The following is a 27,936-nucleotide window of genomic DNA, read 5'->3' on the forward strand; positions in this document are numbered from 1 at the left end:
TTATTACATTGAGCCATACTTCACTGGACCACATAAAGTGTTTACATTATAAAAGGCTTCTAGATCACTTGGTTCAAGTGTAATAGCTGGTTTCATTAATGTCCCAGGAGCAAGGGAACTCTCCAATAATTCTCAGGTTGATAAATTTGATTTTCCAAGTATTCTCCCCAAAAGGGCAGTGGATGAGTCCAAAAATCTGTTCAAAAATGCCCAAACAGGTGTTCCCTCGGTGGACGGTCCCAGCAAACTCCAACCATAATGAGACCATGGGGAGAAGAAGCGCGTTTCAGTCCAGGGGAATTTAGTGTGGGACTGAGAAAAAGATATTCTTCATTCACTAGTGACAGCAGACGAAGGCTCACACTTTCTGCTCCATGGTAGTCTATCACATTTTGTTTCAGATGTGTTGTAATAGACCCTAAGCTTGACATCACGCCGGAAGTGCTGTGGCCCGCATTCTTGTTGAGGTGGCCCCAGAACAGCATTCTGAGAATTAAGGAGTTCAAAGAGCCAGCGACAGAATTCTTCACCTCATCGACGAAAACCAAACTTTTCAGCTTTTTTATCTTCTTTCTCCTGCTGTTCAAAGAGTCTAATGTCCTCTGTCTCAACTGGCTCTAGCATTTCCTTCAGTTTCAGTTGTGACTGCTTTTTCCAGTAATCCTTCGCATGCTGAATAAGATTGTGTTTTTCAGTAGCTGGAGGTATAATAACCCCCTGTGCTGCCAAGTACTTAAATATGATTTCTCGGTGGACTTTTTTATGCCTCCGAAGTTCTTCTGCACTTTGTACACTGATACTGCGCGAATGGCATCTTGGTGGCCCTCAGGCTGCACCAGGCGGTTGGTGATGGTGTCGCACAGGGCCACGATCTCGTCGTGGCCCAATAGGCCGAGCAGGTTACGACAGCCCTCCATCTCTGGGTAGCTGAGCCCCGACTTCTCGACCCCCAGAAAAGGGGGGGAGGGGATGCCAATAACGTCGCCCCCTTAGGCCCACCAGGCTGGCACCTTGGCAACAGATACCCTAATCCTGCGTGATCTTTATTGCACAATTTGCATTTGACTGCTTATCGTTTGTATCATTAAATATCATTTCAATTATACATTTTCATTAGATCCATGAACATTATAAATTCCATTTTGGCATTCCTTTGGCCAAATTCTGTTTCTTTGATGGGCACTTATTTTCTTCCTTTTACTGTTAATGAGCTTTTCGAGTGCCTGCCTTCTGTTCTAACTAGATGGTCAGTTAGTGTATCAGTTGGAAAAGACCTACTGAACACCCACCATGTGCTGGGGAAATGTGTTCAAGGCAGATTTATTTTCACTGTCATGGAGCTCACAATCTTCCAGTTTTCTCCAGTAAGAAACCACTGTTTCCTCAAAGAGAATTACATGTTTTAAAGTCCTTTATTCCTGCTGTGGAGATACCCTCGAAAACAAGATATAAAGCACCCATCCCACAAGTTTGGCTGCAAGATGTTCCCATTGTCATGTCTAAAAGTAAGTAAAAGGGAATAATAGCAATTACATACTTACCATTTTTGAGCACTTTCTATGAGTCAGGCACTCTATAAAGCCTTTTATATGTATTAACTCATTTATTGCTCACATCAACTCAATTATGATAGACAATCACATTACTGTTATCTTCATGGCACAGAAAAGGAAACTGAAGCCAGGAGAGATTAGGTAACTTGTCCAAGATCAGGCAGCTGACAGATGGTGGAGTCAGGGTTAAACCCAGATATTTCAACTCCAGAACTCAGCACAATATAAATGTTAGTTACTCTTTCATATAACCCCTGAGTCCCTCGTCTGTAAAATGGGGATGTTAGGTTTGATCTGATGTATCCCAGTTTATTTCTATAACGGGTATATGATCAGAAATTCATCTGTGTATAAATTCCAAGGATTTTTTAATGATAAATTTTACTGAATTAAGAGTGTCTACACTTAGTGGTTGAGTATTAGATATAACTCCACCATGATTCAAATGTACATGAAGGTATGATTTATACCTATTTTCCTTCTGTCAGCAATCCTTCATTATGTCAGTTTGGTGATGTAAATTTAATGAAGTTAAACTGCAGCTGCTCAAAATTGTGTGACTAATGACATTGCACTTCAGTTATAATTGGTACTTGATCCAAGGATGCTAGAGGTACACCTGGCAAGGTTAGTTCTACAAAAGGACCAGCAGGGCTGGTGGCAAATGCTTGCTATCCTGTGAAGTCATGTGTGTTGGCCAAATTGATAGAGAACATTTGCCAAGAAGCCTTCTGGGGCACACCGTTGGCCCCCAGATCACTGCAAGTGCAGTAGAGTGGAAAGATCACAGCCAGGCAGATCTGCCACGCATCCCTGCTGACACCTGTTCCGCTTTCTGAGCCTGGCCCAGCATCTAAGATCCTGTAGGAGAGCTGTAAGGTTTAGACTTGATACAGATAAAGCATCTAGCATAAAGCTAGTATTTTGGACTTGCCAGCCTCTATGATCATATGAGACAATTCCAATAAATAAATAAATAAATAAATAAATAAATAAAATATATGGAGAGAGATGCATGTAGAGATGCATGTATGTATATGTATATTGGGTTGTGATGAAAAATGTATTTTTTACTCTAGGTCAAGGTCAAAAACAGTTTTAAAAGTACTGCCTTAGGTCTTATCATGACCAATAATTGCACTATCTCCAAAAGCCTTGTAACATCACATCTTATTTCTCTAGTCACTCACCTCAGATCCACTGGTGTTACCATTTCTCACTGTTTGATACACACTCACACCTTCCCTTTTCTCCCACAGTGGCTTAGGTTCTGTGGTTTTCATACAATCCCTCCCTTAACTTCCTTTTTCTTCTTTGACTTCAGAGTATTTGTTTGACAAACTCCACCTTGGTTTGTCCCTAATCTTGATGTATTTCAGCCTGGACCCAGGCAACAAACTGCACATGACTCAAGAAAATACAACTGTGCTGATTTGTTGTACTTTAAGTTCATGGCCACAAGTGCCAAGTGGGCTACTGTGCTACATTTCTGGATAAATTCACTCCCCTGCTCTTAGACAGTACAGTTTCACACCCTTGTGTTTGTTTTCAATCTCAGGCAAACTCTATCCACAAGGAGGCAAAGACACCTGTTTCCATTTTGTTATGTAACTAAAGATTCCGTGATAAAGAGTGTATTTTTTCCCTAAGACTTAGTAGAAGTCTCATGAAAGGTTTTAATTAACTGGGTTTGGGTCATTGGCCTGGTTGTGAACAAATCACTGTGGCCAAGTTCTGGCTTTTGTGCCCACCCCCATAAAGCAGGCTGGATCCGTGCTTCCCAGGCCACGTGGGCTAAGAATAAGGGAGTGCTCACTCCCCAGAGAGGTGTTTTGGCTCCCCCCCCATGTAAAATGAGACAGAGTGTTCGTTCCTACCTTGTATATGAGGTTCATAACACAGTGCCCAGCGCATAGCAAGCAAGCATTAGCTCGATACAAACAGCACATAGAATAGCTTTGGGATGTAGACAAAGTTCTACTTAGATAAAATCTATAACCCTAAAAACTTCCATCACTGAACAACCAAAAAATGAAAATAAATAAAATATGATCTCTATTCTTGCTCAAGATTCTAGAACAGAACAACAAAATGCATCTAAGGAAAGAAGAAGAAAGGAAATAATAAACTTACAAGCAAAAATCAATGAATCAGAAAATAGAAAATGGTAGTTTTACTTCTCAGTTTTTTGTTTTTGAACAAAATAAATAAGCGTACATAACTCTGGGAAGCTTAATTTAAAAAATAGAGGGGAGGCTAAAACACAAGTATACTAAATAAGAATTAGAATCATGAAATAAATAGATACAGTATTTTAAAAATTATAATTGAATACTATATACAATTTGAACACTGCTGAATAGAATGATTTTAGCATGTTTTATGTCTATTAAGCAAATATTATACAAGTGAAACACGAGCATATTGTCATAGAAAGAAATCAAACAATTAAGTACAGCAAAACGAAGAAATCCCCTTTTCCATATCTCTTGAACTCCTCTTCTTAAAGATAACCACCGTCAAGAGTTGAATGTTCATTGTTTTCCCCCACTGAGGCATTTACATATGTGTGTATTTATGTCTTCGGTGTCATATGGGAAAATCCACATGTGAGATAATATTATCCATGCTGCTCTGGAACTTCCTTTTTCACTTAAGCAAATGAGTTGATGGTAAATCTAGTGTTGACATGTGGATCTACCTTATCCAATTTTACAGCTTCAGCGTGTTCCTTGGGAAGGTAGCCTTTTAAATTACTTAACCACGTCTCTGTTGATGGACATTTAGGATGTTAGCAACTTTGCTGTTATCAACAACATGGAAATTGAGCATCTCTGCCTCTTTGGGCACAAGTGCAAGTATTTCTTTAGCATAAATTCCTGGAAGGATTTATCATTTCTAGTTTGATAGAGGGTGGCAACTCACCTTCCTAAAAGTCAACACCAATATACTTTTCACATTACTCTTTTAGATTTTTTTTTTTTTTTTTGCTCATTCTTGAAAATCTTTTCTATCATCAGTGTTTTTACTCTGGCAATTGGATGAGGGCACCCGGCAATATATCTCATGCTTTCACTGCTCCCCAGCAGTAATTTCTATTACTTATTGATCAGAAGAGTCAAAAGATAAAGCTCCCTCCTCAGTTTTCATCTCTCCAGACTTGGGAATATTAGTAAAATTTCTCAGGTTTCTGTCTCTTCACCAGAATGGTTTCTAGGTATTGAAAAGACATAGGAGCAGAATCAAGTTTATCCCCAGCTCTGCTCAAATTGAATTAGGTCTCCTCTCTTTTTCTTTCCTTCCTCCCTCCCTCCCTCCCTCTCTCCCTCCCTCCCTTCCTTCCTTCTTTCCTGATACATTTTGTAATGGGAGAGAGGTAGCTTGTTTCTTAATTTTTACTCATTTCTTTAGGTATTGGCAAAGAGATTTTCTGTGAAGAAATTTCAATCTTAAGGCAGAAGTTGAGTTGATTCTTTTCTATGAATGCAATGGTCTCTTGATCATCACTGACAATATTAATTTTACTTATTGAAAAGTGTTTTTGCTTCTTCTTTTTGCAATTTTACCTGTGGATATTGTTCCTTCTTTTAATGCAATTAAGTATCGATCTTTCCTGGTGGTTCAAAGCAGGTTAACCAAATGTTATTACTGATGTTTGACTATTTTGTAGCCTACAAAAACAGTGAATTCATATTCTGCAAGTCTCGTAAGACCCACTGTTTCTCTGCCTCTGCTTTTCTATGTAGTTTGGTCACCGATAGGGTTACCGGGTTGGGTGGACTGGCCCCTTGTGAACCAGAGCCTCTGAGGGCTTCCCGCTGCGGGGCCGCACCGCAAGCAGTGTGGGCGGGAGGGGCAGGGGGAGGAGGTTGAGCACTGCTTCTTCCCATTTCATCACCCTGAGGAATTACTCCTCCACTTTTCATACCCACCTGTTGACTATGGCATTGAGACTACACGGGACCACGCTCATCTCTGTGACAGCGTCTCCTACAGCAGGGGTCCCCAACCCCTGGGTCGTGCAAGTGAAGCTTCATCTGCCACTCCCCGTCGCTCACGTTACCGCCTGAACCATCTCCTCCCAACCAGCGACCCCCGCCAGCCGCTCCCCTCCCCCCCGGTGCCCGGTGCCAAAAAGGTTGGGGACCGCCGCCCTACGGCATGTTGGGTAGCACTTGGTTCCCTGTATCTACTCGATTCTTCTGTCTTGCTTTCATGCATTCTGCAACATTTCTGGTCTACTTGTTACACTTGTTACACTTTTTCCTTTATTTTCCTCCCCATAAGGTTATGAGCATGCTCACTTGACTATATTGACCTAAATTCTCATGAATGATTTTAAGGAATAATTACTGACTCAAGAAATGTTAGAAAATCTGAATATAACAACCATGATTTTTTAAAATTGTTGATGAATATCCTTCCCCATTAGGGCTCCAGATCTGAATTGCTTTATGGATAATTTTTATATTACTCTCATATAAATAATTTATACTCTTGCAGAGCACGGAAAAAATGTAGAATTTCTCGTGTCCTTTTAGAAAGCCAGCTTAATCATAATAAAAACACCTGACCAAAATTGAATACAATAAAAGTTTAGCCTTTTGAATGAATATAGATACAAGCATCCCAAATAAAATCTTAGCAAAACACATACAATGGCAAAATAAAATAATAATAATAATATAGCATTACCAAGGAGGTGAATATGAGTACACTTCAACATTAACACAAATTGATGTAACATAAAATACTACATCACAGAAAACAAACCAAAAAGAACAGGTATCTCAGTATCTGTAAAAGGCCTTAAACAAAATCTCATTTATAATTAAAGTGTATTTTTATATTAGAAATGAAGTTAGCTAATTCTTTAATAAGATGAAGACTCCTTAGTGGAAAAAAGAACAAACGTCATACTTAAAGGTCAAATACAGAATTATTCCATAAATAGCATAAACAGAAGAAAGACATCATATTTTATCATCATTTTTTAAAAAAATTTATTTATTTATTTATGGCTGTGCTGGGTCTTCGTTTCTGTGCGAGGGCTTTCTCTAGTTGCGGCGAGCGGGGGCCGCTCTTCATCGTGGTGCGCGGGCCTCTCACTATCGTGGCCTCTCTTGTTGCGGAGCACAGGCTCCAGATGCGCAGGCTCAGCAACTGTGGCTCACGGGCCCAGTTGCTCCGCGGCATGTGGGATCCTCCCAGACCAGGGCTCGAACCCGTGTCCCCTGCATTGGCAGGCAGATTCTCACCACTGCGCCACCAGGGAAGCCCTGTATCATCATTTTTGCATTATTTTTATAGTTTTAGCCAATGCAATGTGGCAAGAAAAATGAATGAGTTAGACTTTTTGGAAAGAGGATTTAAAATTTTTGTCAACTAGAGATTAAATAATTGTCTAACTGAAAAACATTGAAACTAGTAAGAGTATCCATTATGGGTGCCAGTTATTGAATATATGTGGACAAGGTAATAACTTGCTTATATATCAAGGAAAAATCATGAAAAATATCTTGCGGAAAGATTCACTTACAAAACAATCATACATTTAACTCATACAGGAATAACCATAACAAAAGATGCAGGAATTTTATGAAGACAATGAAAAATTCTTCCTGTGGTCATGCAATATAATTCAATAGAACAGAATAATGGTGATGATATAGAATAAGGCATACCATGTTCTTGGAAGGGACTATATTGTATTATATTATATTATATTATATATACCTGAATTTCCCCTCAAGAAATCAGTAAGTGAAATTAAAGTCCAGTAAAAATATAAACAGCATATTTTGGGGGGTAATTGATCTAATAAACTTAAATTTCTAGGAAAATAAAGGTGTGAGAATAGTCAAGGCATTTTGGAATGGTAGTTTAGGGTTTGGAGTCTCACAGTGATAGTACATAGTAAGTACTATAATGATAGTGTGGTAAGTACTATAATGATAGTACTATAATGATAGATAGTAACAGATGAACAGAACAAAATAAAATGTCCCAGGACAGATTCAAGTACATATCAAGCTAAATATAAGAGAAACATGTCATTTCAAGTCAGCAAGGAAAGAATAGGTATTAGGAAAACTAGTTCATCATTTGTGGGGGGAAAACGTTGAATGGTTACCTTACAACACAGAGAAATTCTTTAGGTAAGAAACGTACTCAGAATATCCCTTTCTTGGTAACTTTCCCTGGTCTCATTCATAATCTCTTGAGATATTTAGTACACTGGATTGAATTCCCCTGTTTATAAAGGAAAAAAAGAGACCTAATCATATACAAAGAAGGAACTATTTTTTAAAATCAATATATATCCATGTCTAAAAATGTTATTTTTTTCCTGGGCAAATGGTCTATAAAAATCACATTCCTATATAGTCTGGGATTTGAATTATTCCAAATCCTTTAAAAGAGTGAGAGCCGTGTCAGAGGCTAAGCTGTAAAAAGCTGAGAGGTGAGCTTGGGCTTTTAGTGTTTAATTAGTAAAGATAAGCATTATCTTTGCAGCCCCAGCTCATATTATGCCAGCAGTTGAAGGGCAGAATGCTAAAGAGAAGGGGCGATCAGATGGATAAAATGACCAAGTCAATGTGCAGAAAAATATCAGCAGTAATGAATCTTGCAGTCTTGCACTCAGTTGCTTAATAATATGTCTGGAAAAGCTATATGATTGTGTAGAGACAATAATCAGAACTAAAAAGGAAAATAAAAACATTTGTTGAAAGAGATGCTATGCATGGGTGTGTCAAGGCATGCCTTATATGTTCTGATGAGTTAACTAAGCCTAGGGGTCTACACCTACTTCAGAGAGTGTAATGAGCACGAACATCTCAAGCTGGAAATCAGGTGTGCACAAAGTAACTTTCTCATGCTTCTGAAAACGGAGCTGGATTTCCATTTTTAGCGCCTGTTTTTCACAATGACAGAAATGTAATCTCAGTCCCTTCTGGGGACCCTCAGGTCTCCCCCTCCCTCCCCTTCCCTCCCCCTGCCCCCAGTCTCTGCTCCCACTCCATATCTCTTGCTTGGTCTTAGAGATGCCAAGATATCATAGGGAAGCTGGGTTTTGGCCATTGTCACCCATCCACTGGGCGTCTGATGGGCTGTACTTTGTCCTTCCTGTCCTTGGTCACCAGCCCATGCCTATCACAGTCGCGTCATGCCTTGTTCCAGACCCCCAGGCTTCTCCAGACCCTGCATCCTTCCCCAGACCCTGCTCCCTCTCAGCTGATTGATTCTTCTTCCGTGCCTCTGGAGTTGTGAGGGGCCCCTCGGGAGTTGTTGCTGGTGCTTTCTGAGGAATCCACAGCCCTTCTCCTCTTCTGCTGTCAAGCCGCTCTGAGGTGGGGTAACTCTTTGAGGCTCGCCGCTTCCCTGGGTCCTGCCTGGGGACCGAGGCACAAGGCCCCTTTTGCTCTCAGATTCCCTCGGCTCATCCAGGGGGTCGATGTCTCTCCTCCAGCTCCTGCCTTGGGAGGGGGGCAGATAGGAAGCACCAGGCTGTCTCTCTCCTCCTTTCCCTCTGACTCATACCTCCTTCTCCTATAGCATAGGGAGAGTTTAAAGATCTCCTCTAGAGGTGGAGGACCAAGGAAACTCACTCTGACGGCCCTTATCCTTCAGGTCTATTATTTATGCCCCACATCCTTCTAAAGTTCACCTGAAAGATTAACTCAATTTTGATCTACTACCATAAAAAGTATGTGATATCTTTTAAATAAAAGAAATACCAATATTATAATAAACCAAAGAAAAAATTATGGACTCAGCATCCTCTACTCTCAGAAGAGAAACTGAGAATAAATAAAAAATAACCATATAGCCCTCCTTGAATCAACTTTTAGCTCTCTATTATTTATTTAAATAGGTCCTGCTTTTCAACTAACAGTTCTTATTTCTTCTTGCTTAACTTATATTGTAGCCTGGAGATTTTGAGAACCTGAGTGGTCAGTCTACTGAAAATGTCCCTTGATCCTTTTGCGTGCTAATTCACTTCTTAATAAGGTGTATTTCAAAACCTGCACCCATTTCTTTCATATGTCACAGAATCGGAAAGAATTGACTCAGGACAGAAGCAAGATGCATGAGAAAATCTCTGTGTAATTATCAAGCTTTCCAATTATTTTTGGCTAAATCAATAATTCATGAAAATTACCATTTGTCAAGACCTTAGTTAAAGCCCTATCCCTCGGGGGAGGTGGGTCCCTGGAGAAATAACAGAACAAAGAAAAATCCAGATACTTGGTGAAATGTCCCCCACCTGGTCTCAAAGTAAACCAAACCCTCACTATTTGTAGCTGAGGCTCCTGTACGTTCAGAAAACATTTGTCCTTCGAAGTTCCTGACAACAGCAAGCCTTTGTAAAGTTTAGGATTACATTTCTTGATACGTGTTCCTGAGAACAAGGAATATTATTGGATAGGGCATGGGTAATGGGAGTCCATGGTCCAAAAGCCTTGGAAAACATTGGATTAAGCAAAATTTAACTGGTATCTTTACTGAAAAGTCACTTCAGAGACTGTAACATGCTAATGTTTATCAGGAATGCTCAAGAGAGGGTAGTCTTTCAAATTTATTCTATCACAGAATACTTTGCTATGGAACATTTCCCAGGATGAGGGCTATATCTGGGGAAACTCTGGCCTCTTCCAACATTAGAAATGGCGAGAAAAGCCTTGAGCATCCACTCAGAGTAAGACCTAGTAGGAGCAGCTCCAGCACCCAGCACAATGTCTGGCCTTCAGGGGATATCACTAGTCTCTCTCCCTCATCATCCTTTCTTGTCCAAACTACAAAGACTAATATTGGTCACTAACGGTGGTAAGAACACTTCTTTTTTTTTTTTTTTTTTTTTAAATTTATTTACTTATTTATTCCTGGCTGTGTTGGGTCCTCGCCTCTGTGCGAGGGCCCTCTCCAGTCGCGGCAAGCAGAGGCCACTCTTCATCGCGGTGCGCGGGCCTCTCACCGTCGCGGCCTCTCCCATTGCGGAGCACAGGCTCCAGACGCACAGGCTCAGCAGTTGTGGCTCACGGGCTCAGTAGTTGCTCCGCGGCATGTGGGATCCTCCCAGACCATGGCTCGAACCCGTGTCCCCTGCATTAGCAGGCAGACCCTCAACCACTGCGCCACCAGGGAAGCCCGAACACTTCTTAATATTGTCTCGTAATAATTTTGTTTATTTTGTTTCTCGGTCTGGAACTACCACCATGCTCATCTCCATCTGCAAAACTCTTACTCCTTCTTCTACAAGGTCCTTCTTAAATTCCACTTACTTTGGGAATTCTTGGTGATCTTTCTATTTTAATGGAACTCTTAATGACTCACAGCATAGCCATTAATACATATTAATCAACATGTCACCTGAGATTGGGAAAACCATTTTGCCCCCCACATGAGATGAGTAAGGATCATAGTGATCAAAATAGTCACTGGGACCTCTTGTCACGTCTGCTTCATCCTTTGGTGAGAACGGTCTTGTGTCCAACGCTGTGTCTTCAGTTCTGATAGTGACTTGATCTACCTTCAACTCCCACTTGGCCATTTGACTGCTACCTACTCAGCTCCATTTCTCCAGTCCTAGTCGCAGGTCCCCAAGTCAATTTAGAGCATTCACCAGCATGCCCAACTGCAAAGACAGATGAAAAAACCGACTAGCAAACACACACCAGGCCAACTGGAGAAGGACCCATTCAGTGGCGATACTTGGAATGGCTTCTGAGCTTTCTTTCACTGCGACATCTGCCCTATCACAGATTTTATGTTTCTTTGTAAGGTATTTTAGATTTTCTCTATTTGTACCCTCTGCTAACGTTACAGTTTGGGATTTTATGATTTCATGGCTTACATCTAACTCTGGACTCTCCACTGGGTTGTCTGCATCCGAGCTTTTCTAACCAATCCAGCATTCAGCTCGCAGAGTAATTTTCTAAAATGTTACCTTCACTATTCCTGGACTGAGCACAAGAAATCAGCCACTTGAATTTGAAGTCTGAAGATCGCAGACCCTCACATTTTTGTCTCAAGTTAAAAGAGAGAGCACTGAAACACTTCCTTAGGGCTGAAATAAGTATAAATGAAGATTCGGTCACAGGGCATTACTCAACATTTATTGTCTGTGTCTTGCAGCAGACACCTTAGTGCTTATTCCTTGTGACCTAAAATATCATGTCCCCCACCCCAGTCAATTCCTTAAGACCCATGTTGAAATCCAGCACCTCCACCAAATCTCCCTCCTTATTTCTAGCTAATTATCAAGACTCCTGCGTTCTTCTCTAGTCTTGTTTTTGTGCTAATTCTAGCCCCCCCGGTGCCTTCCCCAGGCCAGCCCACACTTGGTTCACACTGAAACACAAGCGGTTTACACTGCACTATGCTCCCTCCCGTCTCTTGGCTTCTATGTGGTGCTCTCTCAGACTGGGATGCCCAGCCCCCAACCCTCGGGGTTCATTAGTTCATCGACAGGTCTTCACCAGGCATCTCCTTGCGCCAAGTTAATATGCTAGATGTTCCAGGTGTGCTACTGAGGAGTGGTTGCCGGCTCCTTGGAGTACTCAGACTCTAACGGGGAGACACAGACATCACCACACACCCGTAACGTTGCAAACCCTCATCAAGTCTGTAAGGAAACTGCCGGGAACTTTGAGAATCTGTACCAGGAGACATGATCAAACCAGGGACAGGGGATGCAGAGGGAAGGCATCCTTAAAGATGTGTACAGCTGACATCTGAGGGGTGAAGAGGGTGTACATTCTAGGTCGAAACACCATGTGCTTTGGGACAGAAAGCGACAGGGCACATGCAGGAGCTGGATGTGAATCTGGTGAGTGGGCAGCACACCTGTGTTCAGCTGAACACGACGCGACTTTGCATTCTAAACAGTGTGTGTACGTTTTGTCTCGTTAAGATCATAAGCTCCTAAAACAAGGAATGGGGCAGTGGAGCGCCATAGCGTTGTTCCCGAGATGGGTCAGTGTTCTGGGGGAAGGGTGGCGGTATGAAAGGTCCCGTGAAGCACCCAAACTTCTTTGAGGAGAACCGTTCACGAATCCATGCACATCGACACCAGACACTCCTCTCAGCAAGAACAACATCCTCATGTGTGCCGTCCAGCATGGGAGCCGCTAGCTCTCGTGGTGACTGAACATTTGGCGTGTGGCTCGTCCCTATAAAGCAGTGCTGAAAGTGTAAAACACATACTGGATTTTGAAGACTTGGTATGAAAAGAAAGAACATAAATGACCTCGGTAATTTTTACATTGACTACATGGTAAAATCACATTTTTAGGTATGTTGGCTATCTTAGTAAAATTAATTTCACCTGCTTCTTTTTACCATTTTTAAGGTGGCTGCTAGACATTTTAAATGACCTATGAGGCTTGTGTTCATGGCTTATATTTTATTTCTAATGTACAGAGCTGCCCTAGAGCTAGATATGGTGTGAGTGGTCCTTAGAACCCTGTCTCCTACATAGTGTGGGTGTTTAATACCCACATAAAGGAAGTACCTGTGCTGGGAATGTAAAAGCAAAACGCATGGTATCCTACCATGTTAGAGCTAGAAGGGAACTTGGCGACCACCATTTTCCAGATGGGAAAACCCAAGCATGTTTTGTTTGTAAACATTTATGGGATTGCATATACTTTCAGAATAACTTTAAAACTACCTTTCTTTTTTTTTGGTCTTACTTTTGCAAGTCAGACTGAAATCCCAAGAGACAAACTAGAATATATTAAAGCTCAAGTTAGTATTAAACCTCAACTAGATTGCTGATGTCCAATTTTAGGACACAAAGAGGCATTAAAGCTTGGCAGGACTTAACTGTTCATCCTTGTGAAAGCCCATTGCTTTACGGCAGTGGAACCTAACAAGCTCGTCACTAGTTTACAGAATAGGTTGGGACTGGCACTTCATAAACAGAAAACCACGTCCAGTCCTGAGTATTTATCCAACCGGCACAAACACAGCGATTCCACCCAGGCACCGAGTCGGAACCACCAGGTCTCCTTTGGAAGGTTAAAAAGGACTTCAATTCCACGTCAGATAGAGCACAGGAAGCAGAAGTTTCCCCTGTGAGTTTCCTGCAACCCTAGCTCTGCTGCCGCTGCCAGCCCTGGTCAGCACCCGCAGCGCGCCCCGAAAGCAGCCTGCACAGCTTGCAAGGGTGGGTATGAGGAGGTCAGGCTACCGCCCACATTGCGGGGCGTCCTGCCGAGACGAGGAAGCCAAGAAATCAGGAACAAATCGGACTGGAATTAAAAACCACCCCATGCATGTTCCACGGGCCACCTCCCTCCATTAAACAGCAAGGCGATTTGTATCCCTTCCTGACCTGCTCTCCGAGGAGCGCAGGGAGAGGATATAGGGTCAGGGGAGGCAAGAGAAAGAGGAAACCGCTTAGGAAAGGACATATAACTCCTTTAGCGAGGCGAGCGCGCGCGGGGGCGCGCGGGCGCGCGCGCACACACACACACACACACACACACACACACACTAGTGCAAGCAACACTAAAAAAATCCCTTAAAAACTGGGCATATGGATTTGGAATTGTAGCTGATATAATTTTTTAAATCTTAATTTCTCCCCTTACTTATTGGCTCATTTCCTAAGAGGTTGCTCCTTTCCAGTTCCTGGGGAACTCTGATCATCCTAAACGAATACAAAGGAAAAAATCAAATGAAAAAACAAAAAACAAAAAACACCAAAAACTGCTGCGGGGAGAAAAGGCTTTGCTCCGGAGCCGGCAGTGGACAGCAGAGTAGGTGGAAGGCGAAGCCGCAGCGGAGGAATTCAGTTCGCCCAGGACAAATGGGGGCGTGGCGCGCGGCTCGGTCCCGGGAACCTCCGCCAACAAAACTTCTAAAGGTTCGCGGAGGTGGCGGGGGGCGGGGCGGAGCGGGGGAAGGATGTCGCGACTCCGGAGGGAGGGAACGAGGGCCCTCGGAGGGGTCAGGGCTGCGAAGGGCTGAGCGGCGTCGCAGAGGTTTGGGAACCCCTGATCCAGCGAGCGGCTGGCTGGGTGGAAATCAGGCCCCGGGGGATCCGGCCGCCCTGGGGGATCCGGCCGCCCTGGTTGTCAGTCAGACGCCCCGGGAGCCGCCTCAGACCCGGCAGCGCTCCGAGGGGGGCGAGGCCGCCGGCTGGGGTGGGCGGAGTGGGGAAGGGGCGTCGCCCCTGTCGCCCCCGCCCTCTCCGATGTCATTGGGCGGCCGCCTCGGGGTCCGCGCCACCTTTTCTCCGTCGCACCCCTCCCGCCCCGCTGCGCTCGTCCGGGGGCTGGTCCAGCTCTGGCCGTTGACGTCACCGCCAAGTTTGCTGCCCTCGGAGCCCCACGTGTGGCGGCAGCGACGGCCCGGGAGTCGGCGAGCGCAGTGGCCACGGCTGCTGACAGGTCCCGCGCAGTCCGGCTCGGCCACGCCGCTCCCAGGTGGGGCCTGAGAGCCGCCGGAGCGGCCGGGAGCGCACCAAGAGGGTCGGACGGCTCGGCGCGGACTCTCTGGCTCCCGCTCGGGTAGAGGGACTCGGGGGACCTCGCCCCGGGGCCGAGAGCGCGCGCCCAGGCGGGCCGGGGACCGAGGAAGCGGCGGCTGGGAGGCACTGTCCCCGCCGCGGTCTGCAGCGCACGGAGCTCAGCGGCCCCGGAGCCGCACGTCCCCTCACCGGGTCCGAGCGAGGGATGCACGATCGCTGAGCTGGGACTCGCGCCGAGAGGCCGTTCCGGCCCGGGGCTGAGACGCACGCCTTCGCCACCGCCGCCGACACCCCCATTCCGGCGACTCTCGGGGACCGGGGGCGCCGAGCGCGGCCCCGGGCTCAGGACTTGGGCGAGTCTCAGACGATGGTTTCTTAAGCACGGCACCACGTCCCCCTTCCCGCCCCCTCGACCGGAGGTTGGGATCCCGCGCGGGGCTCCGGGGGCTCCGTCTCCCCGAGGAGCCTTGGCTGCCGCCGCCCGGGCAGCTCGCACGGCCGCAGGGGCGCAAGGCGATGTGGCCTCCGTCCAGCGCGCAGGCCCCCCCGGAGGATGCCACGGCACCTGGCGGAGTCCCGGCCTAGCATGGCCCGCGCGCTGCCCGACGTCGCCTCCGGCTAGGATGGCCCCTCCGGCCCCGGCCGGCGCCCACCCCACCTCGGCCGAGCCGCTGTCCCGCAGCATCTTCCGGAAGTTCTTGCTGATGCTCTGCTCCCTGCTCACGTCTCTCTACGTCTTCTACTGCCTGGCCGAGCGCTGCCAGACCCTGTCGGGCCCCGTCGTGGGGCGGTCGGGCGGTGGCAAGGAGGCGGGGGCCCCGGGTCGCGGCGTCCCGGCGGGAGGCCCGGGGGAGCCGGCGGCGTGGCCCGCGGCCGCGCGAGGGAAGCGCCTCCTGCAAGTGCAGCCGTGGCCGAGGCGCCGGCCGCCCGCGCCGCGGGAAGACGGCGAGGTGGCGGCCTGGGAAGAGGAGCCCCCTGGCCTGGCGGGGAGTCCCGGCGGCTCCGGGGCCGGGAGCAGCGTGGCCGAGACGCCGCCGGGGACCTTGGCCCTGCTGCTGGACGAAGGCAGCAAGCAGCTGCCGCAGGCCATCATCATCGGCGTGAAGAAGGGCGGCACGCGGGCGCTGCTCGAGTTCCTGCGTGTGCACCCCGACGTGCGCGCCGTGGGCGCCGAGCCCCACTTCTTCGACCGCAGCTACGACAAGGGCCTCGCCTGGTACCGGTGAGCTGGGGCCGGACAAGGCGGGCAGGCGGGGGCGGGCAGAGCCCGGGAAAGGGGCTCGAGGAGCCCGTGGTGACGCCCACCCAGTTTATCGCCCTCCCCGGTTTCATGCAGCGGGCAGAGGGTCATCGGTAGTTGTCCTTAAGGTGAGGGGTCTCCTTCCCCACCCTGCCTTCTCCCGGGGAAGAGGGAGCGGGTGGGAAGGAAATTTTGGCCTTGCAGATTTTTTCTTTAGTTCTTGGAATTCCCTTTTCCCCAAATAGCCAATCTCATCATTTTCTCCTGCTTTGTGAAAGTTTCCCTGTGCGTAGCTAAAGAGAAAAAAAAGAAAAAGAAACATGTCTCTTCCAAGTTAGAAACCTGTTCACCAATTACTAGATATGTGACCTAGTGGATCCCTTTCCCAAGGAAGCCTGTTTTTATTTCTTCTTTATCTTCTGGGCGATTCCCTGCGGTTAACGCAGTCTTTGCCATCGCCTGTTTATTTATTTACCTTAACTCTTTGTCTAATTGTCCTAGGTACTAGGTAGTAAGTAATATAGACACAGTTAAAGTGTCAAGAACTAGACTCTAGGTTTTGGGGAGATACATGTGAGAGCAGCGTGTTTTAAAGAAGGCTTCGTTGGCAATAACTTTTGTTTGGGGCTAGGAATGACTTTTTATAAAATGCTTTCTGTATTTGTAGGGAAGAGTACCTTTTGTCTCTGGACTGGCAGAAACTTTTCTAAAGCTCTCCAAACAATTCCCTTTAAAAATGAGGTAGACAAAATTTTTTGAAAGGAAGAAAAGTGGGGAAAAATAGGGATCCTGGTTACATTGTGAAAAACCCTCCGAATACAGTGTAGGAAACAAGTCTGATTTAGGTCTTAATCTTAAACTTGCCAGTCTTCTCAAATTCAGGCCACCTTTAATAATAGAATAAGCCAAACTCTAATAAATTTTAGTGTCACCTGGATTTTGTTTGCCATAAGATATTGGCCTTTTTTTCTTTCCTCTGAGTATATGGAAAAATAGGCCAGAATTTTCCATTTTATAAAGTTTTATCTTGTTCATTAAATTTGCAGTCTCCTTGTTATCTTAACTGAAATGATAGGACAGAAGTTACAATACCATTTAAATATATTTCAAAAGCCTTCTCAATTAACCATTCATCCCCAAAAGAGAAATGGATGTGATTTGACAAGTTTATTTACTTGAGGGTCAAGCACAGGAAGCAAATTTACAGTAACCCAACTCATGAGAAAACGTTTGGTCCTAAAAGTCGAACTAGAACATTAAACATGTTTAAAACAGTAACTTTACATTTGTTGGAGAGGAAAATAAACAACCTTCCCTTACTATAGAATATATATCATTTAAAATCATCAGCCACTTAAAAAATCCCCTTGTGTCTTTGTCATTTATGTTGTATCCTCTGGGAAGTTCTTATAAAAATGACCTGTTGAATCTGGAAACAACAGGTCCTTCTTCTTAGCACAAAGGCAGCTCTGTTTTTTCCATCAAGGACACAAGAAAGAAGTGATTAAAGACCCCTAAAACTCTTATCTATAGCAGTTTGCATTGAATGTGGCCTGGTACAGGGCTATAAGTGAACACATTTCAAGCCGACTACCCAAAAACATCTAAGACAGTGTTGGACTCTGAGGTGCTATTAAATATGGGGAAATATTTAGTACTAAAACCCTTTATTTTCATTTTGCTATGTAGCCTTTATTTCCACAAAGTAGGACTGTTTCTTCCTATTCCAGAAATGAGTATTTGGGGGCACAGTATATCCACAGAGCTGGATCTTATTTTCCGTTGACCTTTCTGAGCTTGTGTAAGAGAAGGAAGGTTTCAAGGTAACTAGAAACACAAGTATTTTAAAAAAAAAAAAAGGGAAAGGAAAAGAAGAAGAAAAAGTCATGAACTTTTAGGCTGCTGTCTCGTTTGGAAACTGGAGGCATGCTATAAAGTAAATATCGCCTTGGATTGTTTACTTCGGTAGAGGAGTTTTATAAAGCAATTTATGGTGGTTACAAAAATAACTGCACAGTAGACTTCATGGTTTGGTGAATTTAATTTTCTAAGTGTTGGAGCAGTGTCTTTGTTTTACCATTTGCAATGGTCTTTTATTGAACGCATAAATTTAAGTGTAACTCAATTACATGGAAAACTATTTAAAAAGTCCAACCTATGGGGCCTGGATTATGCGATTATTTAATGAAACTTTGCTACAGTTCTCTTTCATCTCGGCTCTGAACTTGGAGTTAGATGTTTGTGAAATAGACTGAAGACTTACCTATGACAAAAAATCACACAGAATGCCATTTAACTATTAGGCACGTTTTAGCTGCTTGTGTTTAGCCAGTATTTTAGGTAAAGGGATTCGGTAAGACCTTCTTCAGTCAGCCCAAAAATTGTAATATAGGGTTTCTAACACACATTTATGACCAGACACACACACAGACACACACACACACACACACAAACGAACAGAAAGAAAACCCTAGTATTTGAACCCTGAAGTGAATTATGGAAGAGAAAAAAATTTGTACAATATTTTTTACATGCTCATTGACATGGGAGAATCATGATGTCTAGCCTTGTTTTTTCGCCCAGTGAAAATTCTCTCAATTTGCCATAATAGTTTGTTGTGGCAGCGCCCCCTACCGTCCTGACAACGGGACAAATCTGTTGTTGCTGCGAAGTTGGAAGAAAGTCTCTTGGAAATTGAGTTTGAGAGTTAAAAACGCCTGTTGTTAGGATGTGTCAATAAATTTCTCTCTCTGGGAAAAAAATTAAAAGTACTTTATAAACTACATCCCAAGAACAGTGTAATCAGTGGTTTCTTCGTTTGGACAAATGTGTATAGTAAAGGCCAAGAAAACGAATTTATTTAAAATCTCTAAAAAGGAAATTATTCTTATTGATTTAAAAATGTCCTAATATTACTCTAAAATAAATGAAATAAAGGAACATTTTAATATGCCAGGAAATTTGTTGATGATAATTTAGGACGCTTCAGTGGACTTTTCTGGATATGAAACTCCACTCTGGTGGGGTTTAAAAAACATTCCACATTACTTAATTTAGCTGACATGATATCAGGACAACAAATGTCTGTGGCTTGTGTGTCACAGGAAAGCAGTCCTTCACCGTGAGCAGTCTCCATTTCCATCGGATGTGTGGTGGGTTCCTCAAGAAAAGGGGGGAATTGTTCCATTACCTTCAGAACTTTGAGATCTTTTCTGGAAGTTAAGACCAAACGCCTCTGCTGTGGTTCAAGGGCAGGTGAACTTGGCATTCTAAAAGAAGCCCCTCCCCTTCTCTGCCTGTATATCTGCACCAACTAGAGGGTATGGTTATTTTTCTCCTAAGACAAAAGATACCTATTTATAAAGTATTTAAAGATATGTGTGTGCTTATATATACTATGTACATATATATATATATTTATATAGGTATATGAATACAAATGTTTGGATTCTGTAACACTTCAGTCTTTTATTTGGGGACAAGATAGTAAGTGTTCATCATCGAATCTCTTGTGCTAGCATGTCTCTTTCCTATATCTTGACTCATTTTCTTTAGTGAGACTGGATGATTTCTGCAGAGAAGAATGTCGCTAAACTTATTTTACTCTGTAGCATCTAGAAAGATCAAAGATGACTCAGCTTGGAGTTTAGGAGTTGGTTCTTTCCATGGCTTCATCAGAACGTGACGTTTTCTGGCCCTTCCTGATCACTGCCTTGTTTATCACGTCCACGGGAGAGGCAGGCTGAGCGGAGGCACTTTCGGTTCCTATCGGGGGCGATCGGCATCTCGGAGCAGCTGGGAGCAGCTGCAGAGTACCTCCGTGTGTACTTTCCCACCCTCCTGAGCCACCAGCCCTTCTACATGAAGGGTTGGAAGTGAAATTCGAGCCAAGGGAGTCTGGCCACCCATGCAAGGTCCTGGGGACTGACATCCAAAGGGGCTCTGTGTCCTCAGAGGGAAGCGAAGGACCTTGGAAGGGATAAGAGGTAGGGGGGAAATTGGGGAGAAGCAGCTTTGGGCCCTGAGTCTAGGGTACATGTCTGTGGGGGGGGGGAGGGGAGGGCCCAATTTCTTTCATGCATTTGCTCCCTGGAGCCCTCACTGACTGGACACTCTCCATCAACTGAGAGGTTGCAAAGAGCCCCTTCGAGAAGCCACATGCTGCCATTTTGTTTGCCCTGGGTTCATCTCCCCAGTAGACCAACCCAGCAAGACAAGTCCAACAGTCTCATTTCTGTGTGTGTGTGTGTGTGTGTGTGTGTGTGTGTGTGTGTGTGTCGCACGAGGTTCACGCATGAACCCATACACACATGTATGGAAGAGCAGGTACCCAGTAGGTGGGGAATGTGGTAGAATTGATAACAGAAAAGTTATTTAGTGGTTGGGGAACTTCTGAGCAGCATCAGACACCCAGGTGGAACAAGGTCTAGGATTATTGAGTCCAGGCATTAAAAACAGCAATAGCAAAACCATGTTTGGTATAGCCTGGAATTGGAATACCTTATGTGAGTGATTATTCCCTTGTAGTGATGAGATTTATCATGCGCTGATGTAGTGTATGTGAAATGCGTAGCCAAATAGGAGTGAAAATCCTCCACAATATTGTAATCTTCTGCCTTCCTCTTAAAAAAAAATCCAGAAACGCTCTGGCCAAAATATTTGTCTCATAGAAATGTCTGTAGATTGGCCCAGAAAGAGTACGTGCCAAATCTGTGTTCTGGAGGGGTCATGAGAACAAACTAAGCCTGTGCAATTAGTGGCAACAGGGGCTGACCTTACACAGACCAGATGCTCACGTCATAGCAGGAGAGTGTCACAGAGCAAACAAACTGACTTGGTATAAACAACAAAGGCCTGCTATCTCTACGGGATGCATTTGAACGATTGCACATCACGATTACCATCAGTCACATTGCTGGGCTGGGTTGGGAACTTGATAGACGTAGCAATTTCCCTTAGGGGCTCATCTTCCTCCCCCAAGGAACAGGAACTGGGCTGATAAAGAGCGTCCTTTCTCTGCGTGCTTCCCAATGATATTAGACTCGAAGCTTTTAGAAAGTTTGTTTTTCCTTAAGTGATGAATCGTAATTGTGGAAATGAGGTTTCCTATTAAAACATATGCCTTTGATGTGTAACCAGAGGAAATTGCACCTAAGTAATATTTTAGCTCCCTAGTCTTTGCATTTTCAAGAATGTCTTAAAAATGTTCAGAAGCACTTTAAAATCTTTGCTCTTTTGATACAGTTTAAAAAATCTCGGGCTTCCCTGGTGGCGCAGTGGTTGAGAATCTGCCTGCTAATGCAGGGGACACGGGTTCGAGCCCTGGCCTGGGAAGATCCCACATGCCGCAGAGCGGCTGGGCCCGTGAGCCACAACTGCTGAGCCTGCGCGTCTGGAGCCTGTGCTCCGCAACGAGAGAGGCCCGCGCATCGCGATGAAGAGTGGCCCCCGCTTGCCACAACTGGAGAAAGCCCTCGCACAGAAACGAAGACCCAACACAGCCAAAATCAATCAATCAATCAATCAATCAAACATACGCATCTGATTCAAGATCCTCATTAAAAAAAAAAAAAACTCTTTGGAGGGGGAATATTGATATAGTAAACTTACATGAACTAAACTTATGTGAAAACAGAACGTAGAAACCAAGGAAATGCTGAGTTCAGAGAATTGAAACATCTTCCCAGCTGCTTGCCTCCAGTGATGCAACTGCTGATTTTATATATCACTCATGTCATGACCGTTATGCCTCTAACATTTACATTTATTCTGTGATTCCTTGAAAGCTGGATTCCAGAAGTTCAGATTTGCTCAGTTTCAGAAGCTGTCAGGTGGCAGTAAATGTGAAAAAGGAAAGGGGAACTGCTTAGTAAGAAGGAAGTTTAATACTTGCCATTAGTTTCGTACTTGTGATATTCTCACAAAGGTTAAATAAAAAAAATCCTCTTCCTGGACTCTTTTGAGAGCAGCCCACTTAGAATGTGACCTTTAGCGCCACCTAGTGGGAGGGAGAGTCAGCAAGGAACTCAAAGGGTGGACTTGGAAAACCTCATCATGATCAGAGTATGTTTGGTCTCACTTTTTTTAAAAAAGGAGGGAAAGTCATCCTGGGTAGCACTTAACAGCCACTGTGCCTGAGCCGGCTCTTTCAGGCAGGGAGGTTACCCTTTGGAGAGAAATAAAAAAGACCTGCCTTGACAATAAACCTGAAAAAGAAGAGAGAAGTGATTAGGAGATTTATATTAGAAATGTGTGTACCTGAAAGGAATGCCATATGCCCAGATCAGTTTTGTTAGTGTGTTTTGCCTGTTTCTGAAAGCCAGCTTCACATGAAAATACTCCCAGATGATTTTGTTTCAACATCAGTAATGCAGTCTTATTTCTATCCCCGTGTTGTACACAATCTGGAGGAGGGTCCCAGGGTTCTTAACAGGCAGCACCCAGAAGCCTGTTTAACCCTTAACACACCTGAGATACACTTTGGGAAGATCCACCATGTGGGACAGTTTTATAGGAAGGTGTTTTCAGAGTTCCAGTGGGAGATTGTTTCCTGTGACTTTGGTCCAGGGCCTGGCGAGGGAGGTGAGCAGGTATGCACTACTATATATAGAGTAGGTAACCAGCAAGGACCTACTGTAGAGCACAGGGAACTATACTCAATATTTTGTAATAACCTATAAGGGAGAAGAATCTGAAAAGGTTAGATAGATATGTATGTACATCTGAATCACTTTGCTGTACACCTGAAACTAATATAACATTGTAAATCAACTATAATTCAATTTTTAAAAAAAAGTAAGGAAGGGGGAAAGGGGAACATGGGAACGCTATGGTGGAGGAACCCGGCGGACCCCACTGAACCAAGTGCTGAGGGTGACATTCCCTAGTTGTTGTGTTGAGATCTTGTATCCCCTGGTGTAAGGCAGGGAGGAGGGCTTCACCTGTGGGGTTTTCTTCCCCTAAATCCTTGACCCCCATCTAATCATGAGAAAACGTTAGACCAACATGAATGGATGGTACAGCCACAGAATACCTGACCAGCATTCCTCACAAATGGCGAGATCATGAATAACAAAATAAGACCGATAAACTGTCACCCTGGGAGGGGAAAAAAAGAGACTAATTGCTAATGCATAAATACAGTCTGGTACTGTCGACTGGATCCTGGAATAGAAAAAGGGCATTGGTGGAAAACTGAGGAAATGTGACTGATGTGTGTGGTTTAGTTCACGGTGTCATACCAAGGTTGATTTCTTGGTTTTGATCCTTTACCAGGGTTATGGAAGATGACAACCTCAGGGGAAACTGTCTGGCTGAAGGGGTCTCTGAGATTTTTCTGTACTGCTTTTTTTTTTTTTTTACAGTTTTGGTGTCTAGAATGATTCCAAAACCAAAGGGAAAAGAACACCATTAACAAAGAAGGCAGAGGGTGTGAGGGGTCATCCCGAAACACTCCACCAAGCAGCCCTTTAGTCCTCTCCTCCCCAGGGCCCCCAGCACAGCCTGCCAGCTCCCTCCACGCCAGCACCTGTTGCACCAGACATGCTGATCTTTCCCTCAGCTTATTTCATAAGAAAATTGGCTCAGGGCTCCCCTTCTACTCTCTTGTCTCTGAAACACGGACAGAGACTGTTTTGTCTTTCTGTCTCTTCTTTATGGTTGGCAAGTGTCAAGTCAAGAAGGTATAAAAAGTCACGCAGCCCTGACTGAATCCCTCTCTGCCTGGAGAGCAAAAACTCTGATGTCGGTGGCAAGTTTTTGAGAACACGAAGAACTGAAGTAGGGGTCAGAGGAAAATCTGATGTGGGCATCTGGCTTTTTTGCCTCCGGTGTAGGAGGGGCAGTTGTCAGGGGTGGGGAAGCTGGTGATGCGGTGACGAGATGGGGCCATGCCTGGGGACACTCCTTACAGCTCAGATGACAACACAGTCTGGATTTTCTGGGTCAACTTAAATGTTCTGTCTGCTTCCTTGCCCTTGTGCTTTAACCTTTGGTTTAGACCCTGGCTTATGGGATCTGCCACGGGAGCAAAGCAGACCTGGAGCAATCACGGGGTTGAAGGAGAGGGTGGAAGGGAGAGAATCCAACCTCCAGAGCCCTGGAGGACAGGACCTGGGCATCCTGGTGGTCCTTCCTGCTGGAACAGCTAAGCCTGGGATGCCAGTGTTATCAGACTCTAAGTTCCTGTACAGGTAGCACGCTGGCATTTTTTGCTTCTGTTGTGCCTCAGAGGCTCAGGTTTAATAGAGTAATGACAATCTGCCTCAAAACATTTCCTTTGATATTTTTAACAACTGTCAAAATTAAAATCACATTTTTACTTAAGCAAAACAAAACAACACCTGGTACATCTTGAGACTCAGAGAAGATAACAGTATTTCCTCTTAATCGTTGGCTCACTTACCTTGGTTGCATCTGTCTTATGAACCTATATCGTGCAAAGGACAGGCTACTAAATGCTGATGTAGATAAAAATAATTTCTGTGATTTAATGCCATTCTGGGCTTGTTGTTTGACATTTTTCCATCTTAGTTGGTATAATGCTGTTCTTCATGCATGTTGAAACTTTTTAAAAATAGCAAACTATTTGAACCCTGCAAAGTACATTTGACGAAATCTGTCATTTTAGTTTCTATTTCATTTATTTTCACTCTGATTTTTGTTATTGCTTTCCTTCTTCTAACTGTGGGCTTAGATTGCTCTTCTTTTTCTGGTTCCTTAAGGGGAAAGTTAGGTTGCTTATTTGAGATTTTCTTTTTCCTTAATGTAGACATTCGTCACTATGAACCTCCCTCTTAGAACTGCTTTTGCTGCATCCCATAAGTTTCGGTGTGTTCAGATTCCATTTTCATTTGTCTCAAGATATTTTTTGATTTACTTTTTGATTTCTTCTTTGGCTCATTGGTTTTAAGTAGGATGTTGTTCAACATCCACATATTTGTGCATTTTCCAGTTTTCTGCTTGTTACTGATTTCTAGCTTCATACCATTGTGTTCAGAAAAGATACTTGATATGATCTCAATCTTCTTAAATGTGTTAAGACTAGATTTGTGGCCAAGCATATGATCCACCCTGGAGAACGTTCTGTGTGCATCCTGCTGCTGTTGTATGGAATGTTCTGTATATGTCTGTTAGATCTATCTGGTCTAACATATAGTTCAAATCCAATGTTTCCTTACTGATTTTCTGTCTGAATGATCTATCTATGATTTTATTTTATTTTATTTAAAAAAATTAATTAATTAATTAATTTTTGGCTGTGTTGGGTCTTCGTTTCTGTGCGAGGGCTTTCTCCAGTTGCGGCGAGCGGGGGCCACTCTTCATCGCGGTGCGTGGGCCTCTCACTATCGCGGCCTCTCTTGTTGCGGAGCACAGGCTCCAGACGTGCAGGCTCAGCAGTTGTGGCTCACGGGCCTAGTTGCTCCGCGGCATATGGGATCTTCCCAGACCAGGGCTTGAACCCATGTCCCCTGCATTGGCAGGCAGATTCTCAACCACTGTGCCACCAGGGAAGCCCTAGCTATCATTTTAGATGTAAGGTAACAATAGCTTCATTTGTTGAGCCCACACTGGATGTTGCTAGATTTTACTGCATGACCTGCTGCATGTAGTCTGGATATTTTATTAATATGACTAATATCATTAGGTAGGTCCTATTATTTACTACCTTTTATAGCTCAAGAAACTGAGGCTCAAAAAGATGAAGTAACTTGCCCAGGGTCATATAGTCAAGTAAATAGGAGAACTAGTGCTGAACCCAAGTCCACCTACCTTATGCCAATGCTTCAGTGCTGGGAAGCATCATGTTCTCAGATGGAATTGCCCAAGTGTGGTTCCTGCCTAGATACCCAGCCATCGGTGGCTCAGAGATGGTAGGGACTGAAAGCCTGTCCCATGTGATAGAAGGACTTGGACATGTTTGATTCTGGGCCTTAGAACTTTAGTTAAAAACTAGGCAACATATCACCATAGAGTTGACAAAGCGAATTTTTAAGTCTTTAAATATCCTTGTGAGTCTATTGCCCTATCTGGAATAACTAAAACCACCTCTACTTCTTGTGTAATTCTTTTTTTTTTTTTTTAAGAAATAATATAATCTGATCACAGAGCTCATCTTATTGATCATATCAGAAATCCTGAGCCATTCAATTGATTTTTCACACACCCATTGAAAAATAATCACCGTGAAAAAAACCTCTTTGTTTAGTGGTCCAAATGATCAAGTTTCCTCCTTCTGAATGGCTGCATGGGGAAGCCAAAATATTGTCAGAGATACATGAGGAGGTGGCTGGCTGCTCCTGGAAGTGGGGCAAGGTGAGTTGGTGGTTGTGCCCATTCCCTGGTGTCTTCAACTTTGCAGGAAACCCCCAACCAGCTATGGCTGAGTCATGCCAAAGTCCATCTTTCTCACTCTTTTCTGTATTTGCACTTTATTTTTTAGCTTTTTATTTTACATTGGAGTATAGCCAATTAACAATGTTGTGATCGTTTCAGGTGCACAGCCAAGTGACTCAGCCTTCCATATACATGTATTTGCACTTTTTGATTGACACTTTTTATTCTTTAGAAATGTTAATATTCCCAATCAGGCCATAGCCCAATTTTTACCCCCAAGCACTCTTCTATCTTCATTATTATTGTTATTAATAATTTTTATCTAATTATCCTGCCAGCTGGTCATTAATAGTGCCAAGCTCTTTACTGTAGTGGTCGGATCATTGCCAAATAAGGCATGGCTGTTGATTTGAACTTTTCTGGCTCTAACCAGACAGAATCATAAACCATAAAGGAAGTTGGAATTAGAAAGTATCTTCTGCCTATGGGAAAACAGGGTGCCTTGCCCAAGGTTAAGCTAAAAGACAAGAGCTTAGAGCTATCATTTTTCAGGGTAAAATTCTGGAGACTACAATGGGGAAAGCATTGCATGCTCTGAATTACATAAATATCATTTTGGAGGGTTTGTATCGATGGCAAAATTATTCCAGAGAATGGAACAATTGATAGCATTATTCTTTCTCCTCCCAGAACTGGTGAATTAAAGTATTGAATTGAATATAGTCAGTGATCAATTCATCTTTACATTTGTGGTTTTCATCTCAGATGTTTTCCCCAGTATTTTGATGCTTATAGATTTTGGAACCCAGCTAGCACGACTGGCCTGTGGATCCTTGTAAGTAATTTGTGTTTTATGGTTGTTACCTGCTTGTAAAAGATTAGTGGGAGAAATCCAACTACAGACAGAAAAAAAGTTTGCTTTGTCTCTCTCGAGTGTTCAGAGTAGGAAGTAATCAATCAAATTATGGGAATAAAATTCCTTTTCCCTTTTTCAGAGTTCTTACTTGGATTAGAGCTCTCCTTTCAATAGGAAGTATCAGAGTTGCCAGGCTGGTTTGAATGACAAATTCAAAAGTGGTGTGTTTGTTACGGTCGTAAATCTTTGCAGATTCTCCTTAAACTCAGGTATTTAAAAAGGGAACTGGATTAAGCTGCAACGAAAGTTACATTCCCAGAGCTAACTGCGCCCCTGGTCACCTTTCTTAACTGAAGACATGTTTGCTTGCAATCGATGTTTTGAAAAGTTCTGGCGGTAAGAAAAGGCTGCAGTGATGAAGTGATTTCATTTTACAAACAAAGCTTTAGAGTAAACAAAAACTGGCATCTGG

The 27,936-nt window shown here is 44.0% G+C and overlaps 1 protein-coding gene and 1 pseudogene across 1 annotated transcript in view; one reads left to right on the forward strand and one right to left on the reverse strand.

The window, feature by feature from the left end:
- Positions 1-3: 3 nt before the first annotated feature.
- On the reverse strand, positions 4-15,330 carry LOC103016673 (uncharacterized protein C3orf38 homolog; annotated as a pseudogene).
- Positions 14,909-27,936, forward strand: part of HS3ST3A1 (heparan sulfate-glucosamine 3-sulfotransferase 3A1) — a 92,869-nt gene continuing 79,841 nt past the window's right edge. The window contains exon 1 of the mRNA XM_057535244.1: positions 14,909-16,255. Within this exon, the coding sequence (XP_057391227.1) occupies positions 15,657-16,255 (599 nt within the window). The 5' untranslated portion in view covers positions 14,909-15,656. The remainder of the gene's footprint in view (positions 16,256-27,936) is intronic.

The sequence above is a fragment of the Balaenoptera acutorostrata genome, chromosome 20, assembly GCF_949987535.1.
Source record: "Balaenoptera acutorostrata chromosome 20, mBalAcu1.1, whole genome shotgun sequence".
NCBI classification, from domain to species: domain Eukaryota; kingdom Metazoa; phylum Chordata; class Mammalia; order Artiodactyla; family Balaenopteridae; genus Balaenoptera; species Balaenoptera acutorostrata.